This window comes from Urocampus carinirostris, chromosome 12 (genome assembly GCF_059441175.1).
Source record: "Urocampus carinirostris isolate Australia breed hairy pipefish chromosome 12, RoL_Ucar_1.0, whole genome shotgun sequence".
Taxonomy (NCBI): Eukaryota; Metazoa; Chordata; class Actinopteri; order Syngnathiformes; family Syngnathidae; genus Urocampus; species Urocampus carinirostris.
Window position 1 is genome coordinate 26,091,630 of NC_142360.1, and position 14,346 is coordinate 26,105,975.

General features: G+C 39.3%; 1 protein-coding gene across 2 annotated transcripts in view; it reads left to right on the forward strand.

Annotated features, from left to right (window-relative positions):
- dennd1b (DENN/MADD domain containing 1B) overlaps positions 1–14,346 on the forward strand; it is a 228,040-nt gene that overhangs the window by 101,289 nt on the left and 112,405 nt on the right. The window contains exons 7-10 of one of the 2 annotated variants that reach the window (XM_088349467.1): positions 93–173; positions 4,421–4,480; positions 8,270–8,323; positions 8,772–8,882. In XM_088349467.1, the coding sequence (XP_088205593.1) occupies positions 93–173; positions 4,421–4,480; positions 8,270–8,323; positions 8,772–8,882 (306 nt within the window). The remainder of the gene's footprint in view (positions 1–92; positions 174–4,420; positions 4,481–8,269; positions 8,324–8,771; positions 8,883–14,346) is intronic. The other variant, XM_088349468.1, reaches the window with a different exon arrangement.

Genomic DNA, 14,346 nt, shown 5'->3' on the forward strand with positions numbered 1-14,346 from the left:
CTGTGGAGCCCTTTGACACTATTTGTGATTAAGGGCTATACAAATAAAAGTCACTTGACTTGACTTGACATGTGTCTTTGCTCCCCACACAGAATAATGAATTGAATGACATGCTGAACTCGCTGTACGATCTTCCCGTGCCAAAGCCCTTCACGCCGGTCAACCTGAGTGTGGTAAGGAAAACAAAATACAATGAAATCAAGTATGCAAACACCAATATTCCCATCTGTTCACTGGTTAAACTGCGGTAGCAGTTAATAATAACATATGACAAAATATAGAATCAACTCTCCTACCCGTTCTCGCGAGTTCAAAAAAAAATTTCACTGATGCCATTTTACCGATGTTTTTTTTTAATTTTTAGAAAAGAAGTGAAAAATGCATCTGAATGTAACCCCGTTTGTAAAATCAACAAATACACTTTCAAATATGGATGAATATGGCTAGATTCTTGCATTCATGGACCAACATCATGAGATATGGTTGTATAATGCAAATACAAAAACCGAATTTCAACGCCCATAGGCTGCACCGTGTGAAAGGGTGCAGTCTCTGGGTTTGGTTCTATTTCAGAGTTTAACACTACTGGGGGCGCACCCGCTCGATAAGGTGCGGGTGCTCTCGGCTTGCATGAAAGGTTTCCCCTCATGCATACAAAGTCCGGTTGCTCAACTGTTCTGTGACATTTCCCCCCAAAATTAGATACAAAAGACATTTAGTAATGTTTGCGTCGCGAGGGGGGACATTTTCATGCAGGGGGGTTGTTTGGGTCATTTTTCGGCACAACACAGACACCCATACGTATTTCAAATTACAGCGGCAGCAAAACTCAGTTTGGTTGTGGTTTATTTAAGTATTGATTATAAATTAAAATACTCTGATAAAAAGTTGTCTGAGTTTGTTTTCAGCTTCTTCCAACTTGCGAACCTTTGATTCATTAATATCGCGGCGGCTGCTCGGTTTTCATGTTCTTCTGCGTAGCTCAGATATCACCACATCATGGAGGACGAAACTACAGAAAGCATTCAATGGAGGAAAAGTTAGATTTTTGATTTAATTCATACTTCAGGGGACAACTCTTTTGAGACTCTGGTAGCACAATAACTTTCAAGAAGAAAATCAGAGACTTTTATGTGTGCTTTATGGGCTCGAAAATACAGAATGCTTCTACTGATAAATCAACATCAATACTAATTAGCTTTACGTCTTGATTCACAGAATTTGTTAATGCATTGCATTCTTAGAAATCGTTTTGAACATGCAAGTGATTTACTTCTTTTTTTTTTTTTTTTTTTTAGAAATATTCAGAAATTAATTTAACAGTTTTACACAAACAGTAAAAATTGATCTCTGCCTGATAATTGCTCTTGTTTTGGATTTTTTTCATTGACATGTGTACCTCTTGAATCTTATTTACGTTCTCTTTTTCGAGCAGCTTCTAAATATTTTTGGTAAAACAGAAATGTTGTGTAAGCAAAACATGATTTGAGGTATTTTAAACTAACTTAACTAAATAAACTTGACTAGATAATAATTATATCCATAATACCTATATCTATGATATTTACTTAGATAAATTGCTTCTAATTTAGTTCTGTGGGTTATACAGACTGAACAGTTCATGTGTCCCAAATATATGTTAGGATGTGTAGTAGTCTTACCTTACCTTAGTTGGCTAAACTTGATATTCAAGGCAATGCATGGTGCTTGTGTTTTTCAGTGTAGGCATCGAATCTGATTGGTATATTTTGACTTAGCAAACTGAATATACAAAGTAAAATATCTGGTGGATAACTGTTGTCATCTCTTGCTTCAATAAATGGTTGATAAGCGTTTGCTGAAATCTTAAAGTGCTGCAAAAATGGACAAAAAATAAAATGCATTATCCGGTGAAAAAATAGCAGGGGATGACAACTAAATGGAAAATGATTTACAAAAAGATTACGGCATCAAGAGAAAGGACAAAAATGGGGCAGAAATGCCATAGTAAAGCTGGAATGAGTTTTCAGCAGAAAGTCTGTCTACATTTACATGAAATCAATAATTGAGTTGAGGTCAGAATTCTGGTTCCTGGAATGGACAAAGTTAAAGATGTATACGTGGGTGTTGTGCTCAAACAGGAAACCTGAATATGCCGACATCTATATATTTAAAGATTGACACGCTGACAGAAGGCCTTGGACAACACAGACTCTGTGAAAGTGGAACGGCTTAACGAGACCGAGCCTTTCAAAAAGTGTTTGTGTCCAATCTTGACCCAGATCCTCCCACAGTTTCACAAAAAAGTACCATATTTTCCAGACTATAAGTCACAGTTTATTTTTCACAGTTTAGCCGGGGGTGCGACTTATACTCCGGTGAGAGGTGTATGTGAAATCATTAACACATTATTAGATCATTGAGTTTTCAATTTGTATTTACCAGTATTGTATATCACTTCACATGTTATGTTAACACTAAACCGCAAGAGAACGTTTTAGGCCTATGTTGATAATTTCAAACATGGCCTGTTGTGGTGGACATTTTTTGAAGCGGGAAAAGGAAGTGTAACGGCTTGTCGTCATGGAGGACAAATATTTCATTGAATGTAGTGATTTGGAGTGAAGCTGATTGTTTGGTAAGCATGTTCTTTATGCTAGACTTATCCTAATAACTCTTGATATGTTAGGTTGATACTGATGTGCATGTCATAAGATATGCTCGTATGTATAACTTTAGTTTTATTTTAATTTTAAATTGCCTTTCTAATGACAGGTATGTTTTGGTGTTGGATTTTAATCTAATAAATTACCCCCCAAAAATGTACAAAGATATACTTTAGAAAGACTTTTAATCCGGAAAATACGGTACACACTTTGTAAACATGGAGCCTTACCCTAGCATGCAATGGTCTCCAGTAGGGATGGACGAATACTAGGTATCGTATCAGTGTCAATAACATCCTTCTAGACGTATCCGCCTTAAAGTGGCCATTCAGGAATGATACACTTGAAATTAATCCAATGTTGAGAAACTATTAGGTTAGGACACCAGTGGGAAAACTACAGCCCGTTCGCCCTTTTAATATGGCAAACAAGAATGGTAAGAATGTAATTTATCGTCACACTAATAACATATGTGTGTAATTCCAACTGAAATTTTTACCAAAATCAGCTTCCCATAAGAAGCTGCACGATTTACAAAACAAGCAGCATTTCTGCCTAACTTATGATCTAGAATTCTAGACTTAGCTAATTTTTCTTTGGGATAGGTATTTTTTCTAAAATGTCCTAAAAATTACTATTATTGTGACAACATGGTTTAAAATATGTTGATTCAGTGCCCATCGTGTCCCTGCATGTTGGTTCCTGCCTCATAAAAAAATTAAGCATTTTTCTTTACTTTTTAATTTTTTCATCATGTGTTTATTTTCTTTTTCTGTGTATCAGTTGAATTTTACGCCAAAAAAAGGCATGAACTAGTCCTAATTTATTATTTGTATTGTCAAGTGTATTGCTGAAAAAGGGACATGTATTTTACTTTGATTATGTGTGTTTTTAATCCAATTTGATGTAATGTTCTATTATATATATATATATATATATATATATATATATATATATATTAGTATATATATTAGTATATTTTGTTATATTTTGTTATATTTTGTTCACAGTTTCGTGCAACAGTATATATTTTTTTCAGTTTCTTTTGGCACAACAGAAAGAGAAAAATTGTCGCATACTATTTTCTTTACAGTTTTGTGCGTTCATTTCGGGTTGTGATGGCCCTGGGTACGATTCTCTCCCTGAGCTTGTAAGTCCTAGTTTTGAGGGACCTGTAGCGCCTACCAGAGGGTAACAGGTCAAAGAGGCGGTGGCCGAGGCGGGAAGGGTCTTTCATAATGTTAAAAGTTCCTTTACAGTATAGCAAGCCGGGAATGTCTTCTCGACTTGGGCAGAGATTACCTGATGATCTTTTGGAGTGTGTTAATTACTCTCTGTATGTTTTTTCTGCTGCATTCCAGTATACCACACTGTGAAGCCGTATGCCAGAATGCTTTTCACTGTATCTTTGTAGGACACCTGCAGCTGTCCTGATTTATACAGCTCGATATGCCAATATGACACAATCAATACAACTTTTAAGTGAATTAGCACAATGTCCTTTATAATTTGGTTTTCCTTCATGCCAGCGCTACACGAATGAGAAAAGAAATAGTTGAAACTCACGTCATTTAGAAAGGTGCTACAGGACCAGAGGTGATAGTTTCATCTTTATTTTTTCAAGAGAAGCCATTTGTTTGATAATTATTTTTAAAGCGAGTTACTCCCTTAGAGTGTATTTTTTTCTCATCATGCCAGCCAAGAATAGGCACCCTTGTCCCCTTTCATGTGTGAACCTTGTTTTGCTCTTTTCTCTCCCTCTCTCATTGTGCAAGAATGAACAGTTGTATATTGCCACTGGGCAAGTACTGAGAGATCAGCGAAGCAAGGAACCGGTGAGTGAATGGCAGAAAAGGAAGGGGGAGGAAAGGCTGCTCTGAAATGTGAAACCGTGGCTGTACTAACCACATGGGAGCTACCGCTTTTCAATCTGGCCAAATAAGCCGCACTATCTTCTTAAACATAACAAAAACAAACTATCCTGGGCTTTGGTGTGTGCTGCTTCTTCTCTGGAAAACAATCAAACTTTGTAAATGATTAATGCCTTTCCACATCGCCATACTCTCACCATGAATATCAACAGTTTTTATTTTTTACATCTTATGTTTAAAGCAAAGGCAATTGTACTCAGAGAATCTCCTTGATGCCTTTCCAGTTAACCCACTTTCGGTGTTTTTGTATAAACATAAGTTGGGATGAAAAAGAAGAAAGCAAAAGAGAGCGAGCCGCCTTTGGAAGCCTGGAGTGAATTACGGGGCCTGGTTTATTATTTCCATAATGTCGTAGATCTGTCGACTGTTGAGAGAACATAATCTAGCGCACAGGACACGTAGACAGGAAGCGGGAATGCGTAATAAAACGTTTATTCTCTATAAATCTTGTTTGGAGTGCTGTTAGTAAGTGTAGGTGCCTTTTCCTGGCGTAGTTTCTTTCTTGGCACGATTGGGAGAGATGATGAGGAAATATTGTGGGCGTATAAGGTAAATTAGAGTTGGAACAACTACGTGAATAATCAAAACTCAATCATCAAATTGAAAGACAACTATTCTATTGTTTCAGCCATAATTCCAAAATAGGCCTTCAAGTAACTCAAATGCCAGATATGTATATGTTTATATCTTAATTCATAAATCATCCTTGGGTCTTGTTATCAAATTTCTTATAAACATTTGCTGATAGTCTGGCTCATACTTTCGAAAGCATGCAGAAACAAAATGTCGTGTTGTCATTAATCATACTGTGAATATACAATATGTTATGTTTTCTCGTTAGTACATAAATCTTTTTAGAAGAGCAATGGAATAATCTGATTGTGTTTAGGATTTACATTTTACCATTTGTGCCTTGCCCTTGATACGCAGGGAAAATCTAGCCATTTGAACAATGACATTTCAATTTTTTTTCAGTGTTTGTATGTGCTATCGAAGCGCCTGGGAGAGGAATATTTCAGAGTGTTTATCCAGGCAATTTCGTGAGCAACTACTTAGATTTGCACACTCTCTTGCTGGTCTATTTATTACCACGTTAGTATCCTTTCTAATGAGGATGAAAAAAAGGACCAGTGTTATGCAGTACATGTAAGTATGTTAATCCACTCTCCAGAAAAAAATGTTTTTGCTAATTTCTGTGTGTCTACAAGGAATTGTTTTGAAAGGGAAGTCAACCCCAAAACTTTATTATTTAAATAAGCTCTGGCTGGACAAATTTTAAGTTGAAACTCAACATTCTGATTATGATTTTTGGTATCTAGTTTAAGCACTAAAATTAGGCTGTTTACTAGTGGACAAAAAGCAACACCACATTTGCCTAGCGTTTGGGTAGTGACCAATCACTGGTCTGACCCCTACATATTGACTAGTGGTGCTTTCAAAAACCAGACACGCAGTCAACTCTTTTGAAATATTCTTTTAAAAAAAAAAGCCCTTGCATCTGATGTTTTTTCCTTCTTCGAATTATTTGGTGTCTAAGTTCTTCTATAATATGTGTCAGTTTCTATGTTTTGTATCTGTGTTGCTTTATATGTCATCCTAGGTGTTTCTCTCCATGCAAGTTTTTTCCTCGCGGGTTATTTTTGGTACTTTGCTCCTCACATTTGTTGATCTGTTTTTTAAAGTTCACCTGAGCCTGTTGTCCACACCTGGGTTCTTATCCCCTCCCCCGCTGGCGTTAAAGGATAACCTAACCACACTGCACCCGGCAAAAAGAGCCCGTTTAAACCTGGCCTGTCATTTTACCCTTTCCACCCTACCACAGTCAAGTCGTGTTCCACCTCGGTCACAGTTTTGTTCCATTACAGCCATAGTAAAGAGCCCAGCTTCAGTCCTTTGGCGGACAAGCTCTTTTTAGAGCCCCTTGCCTTTTATGGCCCATGGTTACAGCTTTTCTTTTTATTCCTGGCACCACTGCCACTTAATGGTCCCTGGCCCAGTCCAACAGCAACCCTATGCCACCCGCTTTGGTGTGTAGGCCTTAGGTCCTGCCCTTGCCGTTTGCCACTTGCCTTTTTTGAATCCCTGGCTCCGATGGTGCTTGCAAGTCCTGAATGCACTCCCCACTCCATTTGAAGCAAATTAAGTCCAGTGTTGTCTCACCACAGCCATGTATAGGCCCCAGGTCCAGGTATATGGTGCCTGTATGTCCCTTGCCTTGGCTTCTAACCATTGCAGCCCTCAGTTATGCTCCTCTTCCTGCCTGTCCTATTCCATTTGTTCCTTTAAAATGTGTTAGGTTCTGTGTTCCATGTCTGTCTTTAGGTTTTATGTCCACCTGTGTTCCTGGACTCGAGTGACCCACTTTCAGTGTCTTCTATTCTGTGCAGGTGTTCCACGTTGTCTTGCCAGTGTGTGTACGTAGGTCTCCGCTTTTCCTTCAGTCTTTGTCTGGCTAATGTCAATATAGCTGTCAGATGCCCTCTATGTCAGTGTCTGTGGGTTTTTGGGGGAGGGGGGGCAGTTCTGTGGTTATTGTCTTGGTACATTGCTCCGCGTTTTTGTTAATTTAACTGTTTTTCAGTCTGGCTGTTCTTGCTTTCCGCACATGGGTCCTGATTCCTACACTGCCGTGAAAAATTCAAAGATTGGATTACATGAGATTTTTGGCATTTTTAAATGGCCCAAAAAAGTTGATTCAGCCTGTTTCCTTCGAGTATTTTCATAAAAGAATATTTCAAATGAGTTCTTAAAAAATGGTCAAATACTGCCTACATTAAACTAACGAAAGCCAAAATGTTTTATTGAGATACTATTGCAAAGGTAATTTTTGGGTTGACTTCCCTTTTAACTTCCTCCAAATATGGTGGTGGAATATTCTACAATGCATTTCCCAACTAACTTACTGAGCCCTTACTAATAATTTTGTTTTCTGGGTGTCTCCTTCATTTGTACCTTTATTCCCAAAATGTTTTGGGAGGAAATCTAAATCACAATCACCTTTTTATGCTATACTTCACTAGCTTCTAAAATGTAAAGTAATAAAATGTTTTTCATTGAGATGAATCAACAGATTATGCAGCAGCCATAAGGCACATGTACAACATTTTTAAATGCATTTAAATGTTGTTCCTTTGCTTTGAAAATCTAACAGCTAAAGTCCCCCGGGCCACTCTGTCCCGGGTTTAGGGGACACGCCGGCAACAGATGGTTGAGCGCGGCAGAGTGTGAGCTTTAAGTCGGTGCTTCGCCTCCCCGTCTCCAGACAGAACCCCTCTCCGGCCCCTTTGATCGGAACGCTGAAAGTGCCCTGCTCTCCCAAAGTGAGACAGGCAGCTCTGTGATCCTCTAAACAACCTGTGTTTGTGTGCTGGCACGCATGAGTGTTGCCGCTCTGCAAGCCTTTCTAATGCTTAAATAAAGACTCCGTTTTCCACCAGAGACATCACCCCAGTCTGTGTCTGCGGGGAGATGAGTTTCTATTGAGCTTTCTCTGTTCTCCAAGCCCGATAAAAGCGGCATGGCAGTTCAGACACCAGCTCAGCAATTCATATAGACAGAGCTGAAGATGAGCCATAAATCATAGAACAAAGTCAACTCCCCCCACCCCCTTTGCCTCATTTTCTTCTAAGTAAGTGGTGTGCTTCACTTGTGACCTTCTCTCTTCTTTCTCCTACATGTTTGTGTTTTGCGCAGCACTCCTACTTCATCGCCCCGGATATCAATGGCCTGCCAACTATCCCAGAGAGTGTAAGTATTTGTGGAAAAGCAGACAAAGAGAGATAAAGTGAGCCCCTTGCTTCTGGTAACATATCTGCCTATAATCGTATTTAACCAGATACACTTGTCATCTTTTGAAATGATTGCCTCATCCTCTTGTTTCAGTTTTGTCTCTCGGTGCTGATACATTGTCATTTTGAAGTTCGCTGACTTGCAAGGGTATAAGATACCTCTGATTTAACGTGCCTCCCTCCCTGTTGGTTTTTGTGGTAAAAGTTGAATTCAGTCACGTGTCGTGCATGCAAATCACAGCTTCTTTAATTCTGTTAGTATTTACTACAAAGTAATAGGTGCAAGGTTGTAGCTCGGGTATAGTACGTCTCTTCAACGAGTGCTCACCTTCTGAATCCTTCCCACTTCTCTGTAACGTCTTGTTTAAGGACAGTTTGTTATAAATCCCTCCCTTTCTGCCTTCTAGAGAAACCTGACAGAATACTTTGTGGCTGTGGATGTCAACAACATGCTGCAACTCTACGGCAGCATGCTTCACGAGCGGCGCATCATCATTACCTCAAGCAAGCTGAGCACTGTGAGTCCATTGGCTGGCATCCTCCATAGCAAAGATGCTCTTAGAAGTAGTGTGCCACATCGTGTCAATGATCCTTAGGTCCAAAACCTGTCGCACTCATTATATTAGGTTCATTACCTGTTTGTTATTTGTTGTCTGTTTTGCTCGATGCGTTTTTTTCCGTGAGTCAATAGCTAGCGTGCATCCTGTTTTTTTTTTTTGTTTTTTGTTTTTTTTTTTTTCAAATCCGTATTAACTCTATGGAGAGGGGTTGTGGGATAATTGGATAAAGAAAATAGATATTCTTTGCTTGGTATACTCAGTCATCTCATTGCTGCTTTGTCAAAGTCAAATATTTTTGTTTACAATAGAGGTCGACAGATTATCCACCGGCAGATTATCGGCACAGATATTTAGGAATTTGACGGATATGGGTATCGGCATATTATTAGGTCAATATTGAGCACAGCACCGAGCAACAGCCGAGCCGAGCTTATTTTTCTCCTCTCGCGCCTTCTGTCCCTGATGCCACCCACCCCGTGCCTGCTGATTGGATAAAAACCGGGGGGAGCCTCTTACGCGAAAGTCCCTACTTTGCACTGTTGGCAGACACAGACAAGAGCAAACACAAGCTGTTTCATTTACAAGAAAATAACAATTCAGTATCATAAAAATTAGTATCAATTAATATTTTTATAATAGTTTATATCCAACCATCCATTATCTGTAGTGTTGCAGGGGTGCAGGAGCCCATCCCAGCTATCATTGGGCAGTGGGCAGGGGACACCCTGAACTGGTGGCCACCCAGTCGTGGGCACACAAGAACAGACAACTGACTCGCTTATTCACACTTAGGGACAATATGGGCCGGCTAATTAACCTGAAATGCATACATCTGGAAACCGGAGTGCCCGGAGGAAACTCACACAGGCACGGGGAGAACATGCAAACTCCCCACAGGAAGGTTCGATCTCATGACCTCAGAACTGTGCCGCACACGCGCTAACCAGTACGCCGCCCTGCTGCTAATAGTCTATAGTTATTTCATAATCCATCAAAATTTTATGTTAATTTGGTCAACTGTTGAGGAGAAAATACATAATTATCATAATGCTTAAGCGGTGCTAGGAATCAAATGGATTTCAAATTTCAAAGCAGGGGGGGTGTTTCCGACCATGCGTTGTTCACATTTTTGTTTTGTTTTCATTTTTTTATTGTTTGTTTCACGTTTTCTTCATATCTAAGCTTATCCTGTCCTATATTAAGGCAACGAGTTTTAAAAAATGCTATCATTTTGGGGGCGGTGCATGACCTCCCCAATAACTGACTGGTTACACCAATGTTTACTAGTACTTCACAAGTAGGCTTTATATAGCGTATTACATTAGCTATGTGCTATTACAGCCTTATTGCAAATGCATGTTTATTGTTTGTAGTTGTTTACTGATTACTGTAACCAGGGCACAATTGTGACCGAGACTCAGTTTTTTGGGGATTTCCCTGTAAAAACCACCACACTTATTAGCCATGTGAAAGGGAAAGATTAGTCATGTTAGTTGTGTTGAAACTCTAATTAATTACCTGTAAAAGTTTTCAATGCGCCAGTATGGTTTTATCTGAATTCATAAATATTCTTTATTTTTGCATTAATAACATTTTCATGCCAATTTTTAAGCTTTTACAGCAATAACAACTAATAATCGGTATCGGCCCTGAAATACCCATATTGGTCGATCCTTATTGTACAACATATATTTTTTTGCTCCTCTGTATTACACATTGGATTCCAATTATTAAGATATGTATTGGACGTAAATTTGACTGCAAACTTGAGATTGCAAACCACCTGATTTAGTAACATGATCAGCCCTTTATTGGTAGCATAACTTGCAACGATCAGAACAAAAACTAAAATTACATTTGGTGTTGATAATTCAAACATAAATAGAATGTTTTTTTTTAATTAGGGTTAGGTGTGTAATGATACTAGCTATTGGAATAGTTTCCCATATTAACATGCATTGTTATCTGTAGCCGTGAGTTTGTCCGATACCAGTATTTGCTGCCCTGTTTTAGCTAGTCATCAATCACCAATCATACATTTTTATGTTGGGATTCAAAAGTGTTTTTTAGTCAATATTTGCTAGGAAATAGTATGTACACGTGGTGTTATGGGTTAACAATTCATGGCTAGCCCAAGAGTTGAGTATCACCATTTGTCTTAGAAAATGTCGTTTTGAACATCCCTAGTGATTATCTATTTAAACAATTTGTGCATTTTTGGGGAAAACCCATTTGGGCCATGGACACATTTCAGGTAAACATTTGGGGAGTCTTTTCAGTGACACAGACTGACTGGAGTTGTTAAACATATGACATTAATCATTGACAAAGTGCTTTAGAACTTATAACATCCAGAACCAGTTGACGTTGATTTCTTGTTAAGACTTTTTGTGAATAGTAAATATGTTAAAGATTAACACTCAAAATTATACTAGTACAAAACCACGACCAAAATGGTGAAAGCAAATACATTTACATGCTACATTACGGATATCGGGCAGCACGGTGGAGCAGTGGTTAGTGCGTGTGCGGCACAGTTCTAAGGTCTCGGGAACCTCTTGTGTGGGTTCAAATCCAGCTACTGGACTTCCTGTGCGGAGTTTATATGTTCTCGCCGTGCTTGCGTGGGTTTCCTCCGGGCACTCCGGTTTCCTCCCACATTCCAAAGACATGCATTTCAGGTGGATTGGACCGTCCAAATTGTCCCTAGGTGTGAATGAGCAAGCGAGTTGTCTGTCCCTGTGTGCCCTGCGATTTGCTGGCAACCAGTTCAGGGTGTCCCCTGCCCACTGCCCGATGATTGCTGGGATGGGCTCCAGCACCCCCACGACCCTACTAAGGACAAGCGGTGCAGCTAATGAGATGAGATGAGATTACGGATATCAAATTCAATTCACCCCAAGGCCGCTGGGCTCTATCATCCATCCAACATCTGCGCTGCTTATCCTCAGTAGGGTCGCAGGGGTGCTTGAGCCCATGCCAGCCATCTTTTGGCAGTGGGCAGCGAACACCCTGAACTGGTTGCCAGACAGTTGCAGGGCACACAGGGACAGACAACTCACTCTGGACAATTTGGAACAGCCAATTAACCTGACATGCATGTTTTGTTTTGGGAATGTGGGAGGTAACCGGAGTGCCCGGAGGAAACCCACACAGGAGAACATGCAAATTCCACACAGGGAAGCTGCGGTAGCTGGACTTGAACCCTGAACCTCCGCACCGTGCGCACTAACCACTCATCCGCCGTGCCGCCCGGGCTTCATCATTTTTCATATAAAATAGTTATGGTAAAGACAGATTCACAAATATTTTCTTTTTCAAAACCAAATAAAATGAACAATCAACGAATTGATAATGAGAAAAAAAAAATGTTTTTTATACATCAAATCAAAAAGAATAAAACATAATCTTCCTCAGCATTCACTTTAAACTCAATGGCTACACTGATATTAAACTTGCATATATTGGCTTGTGGGACCAACTTGTAGCCAATTGTTCATGCGTTGAAGACCACTGATCTACATGGCTGCTGTATTTACGTATTCACACGTCTTGATGTCCAATAATTCCAGTTAACATCCTGAGTTAAGGAAAACATAAGTGCTAATTTGTGACTGCAGAAGAGATGAAAACGCATTTTTGTAAAATATTTAACTTATCAAACTTAAAACTAACAACATACTATAAAAGAAAAAGTACAAAAATGAGACTTCTTTATTATTCATTATTGTATTTTATTCGATTAAAGTTTGCAAAATATAAAAAAGTAAGATTTTCAATAGTAAACTGAAGCTTGTGTGCAAGCCAATTATATAAGCTCTCAAATGTTTTTGTAATCTTGTGCTTCAGGGGTTGAGTTAAAAATATATACTAGGTGTTGCAATTGAAATGAATTTCAAGGAAAAGCTTTGGTATTTGGGAGGAGTCCTAATTCGCTTACACATTTTAGAAATAGGTCTGCCAAGCGTTTTAGCCTTAAGGGTTTATGACAAACATTCAAATTATACTAATAATAATTTAACAACCTCTTCAGTAAAATGTTACAGGAATTCATTTGATACACCACTTGTAAAAAATATGGGAACACTAAACTGCCTTTGCATTTGGGCAAGGGGAGCCACTGGAGCAGGTTCACTTTTGTTCAACAATTATCGACTTAAACAATAATATTCCAACATCAAATCAAATTGTCATCCCACTGACACCAACATTTATTATTTAATATAAAAATGTACTATTTTTAAAAATACTCCTAATATTGCCAATTGATACACTGTCCTATTCATTGTTTTCATAAACATGTAACTAAATCTTCTCTGAGCGAGGCACACTCACCGAAACTGTTTTTTTTTCGCGTTGGTGTGACACTTCGACTGTAAACTGTGGTTGAAATTGTGTCCTATATATATTGGCCCAAACCCAGTGAGCCATCAGTGTTGTTTCGGCTTCGCACGTGCGACAATCGGCACCACTTGTAACAATACACTAAATAATTATATTCTATGACTGAGCCATATGGACTAATGATAAGAGCCATAGGTTCCCAACCCCTGGTTTACAGCGTCCAAGCTTCAATGTCTTGAGCGTTATATAGAATCTACGATCTAATTTAGCAAGAATGTCTTAATAGAATGCAAAGTGCTTCATCAATATTCCGGCAAGGTTTTAAAACACTAAAAAGTCGGAAGAGACTATTTCTTTAACATGCAAGGCCGCTCGCGCAGGGAGTGAAACACGCCCCTGCAGTCAAACAGTTCCCCAAAGCAGCAGGCTCTGATAGTCACTCCAAAGCTGGATTATGTTTGACTGTTTTGTACCTCCCCCTAAAATATGTTGTACCAAAAAGCTTTAAATTCTCTCTTATTGCATGTCTTAACTCACAAAATTTAAAGCTACTTTTGTCGGTGCCCGTAAGGGAGGGAATGCTTCCTTCCTCCGTTTCTCATTCCACCCTCTGAGCCTTATCTCGGTGTTACCCAAGGCAGAGCCAAATGTTTATGACAGATGAGATGGAAGAGGGAAGTGATGTCATCCCGGTCCTCTATATCTCGAACTAGCTGAACTTGCCAGGGTATCGACACTGAGCAGCCGGAGGGGCCCCCGCACTGATGATGGGTGCTGGCAGCACCCAAGGTTTCCCATAGGAGCCGCAGAGGCAAAAGTGGAAAAGTCAGCCGGCCTTGCTCGACTTTTCACCTGTCTCCCATCAGCAACTTCCCTGGCACGAAATGAACCTCCTTCGACTCTGAAATAAAAGTGCTTTTTCTTTTCTCAAGCCCAAAAAATTATTATATTTAGAATTTTCTGAACCCTAGAGTCAAACGGTTGTTTTAGTAAAGTATACCCATAGTATATTTTTAGAGATTTTTCATCAGAGCCTTTTTTCCTCCAGACTTTTATCCTCCGCAATCCGTCACTAGCT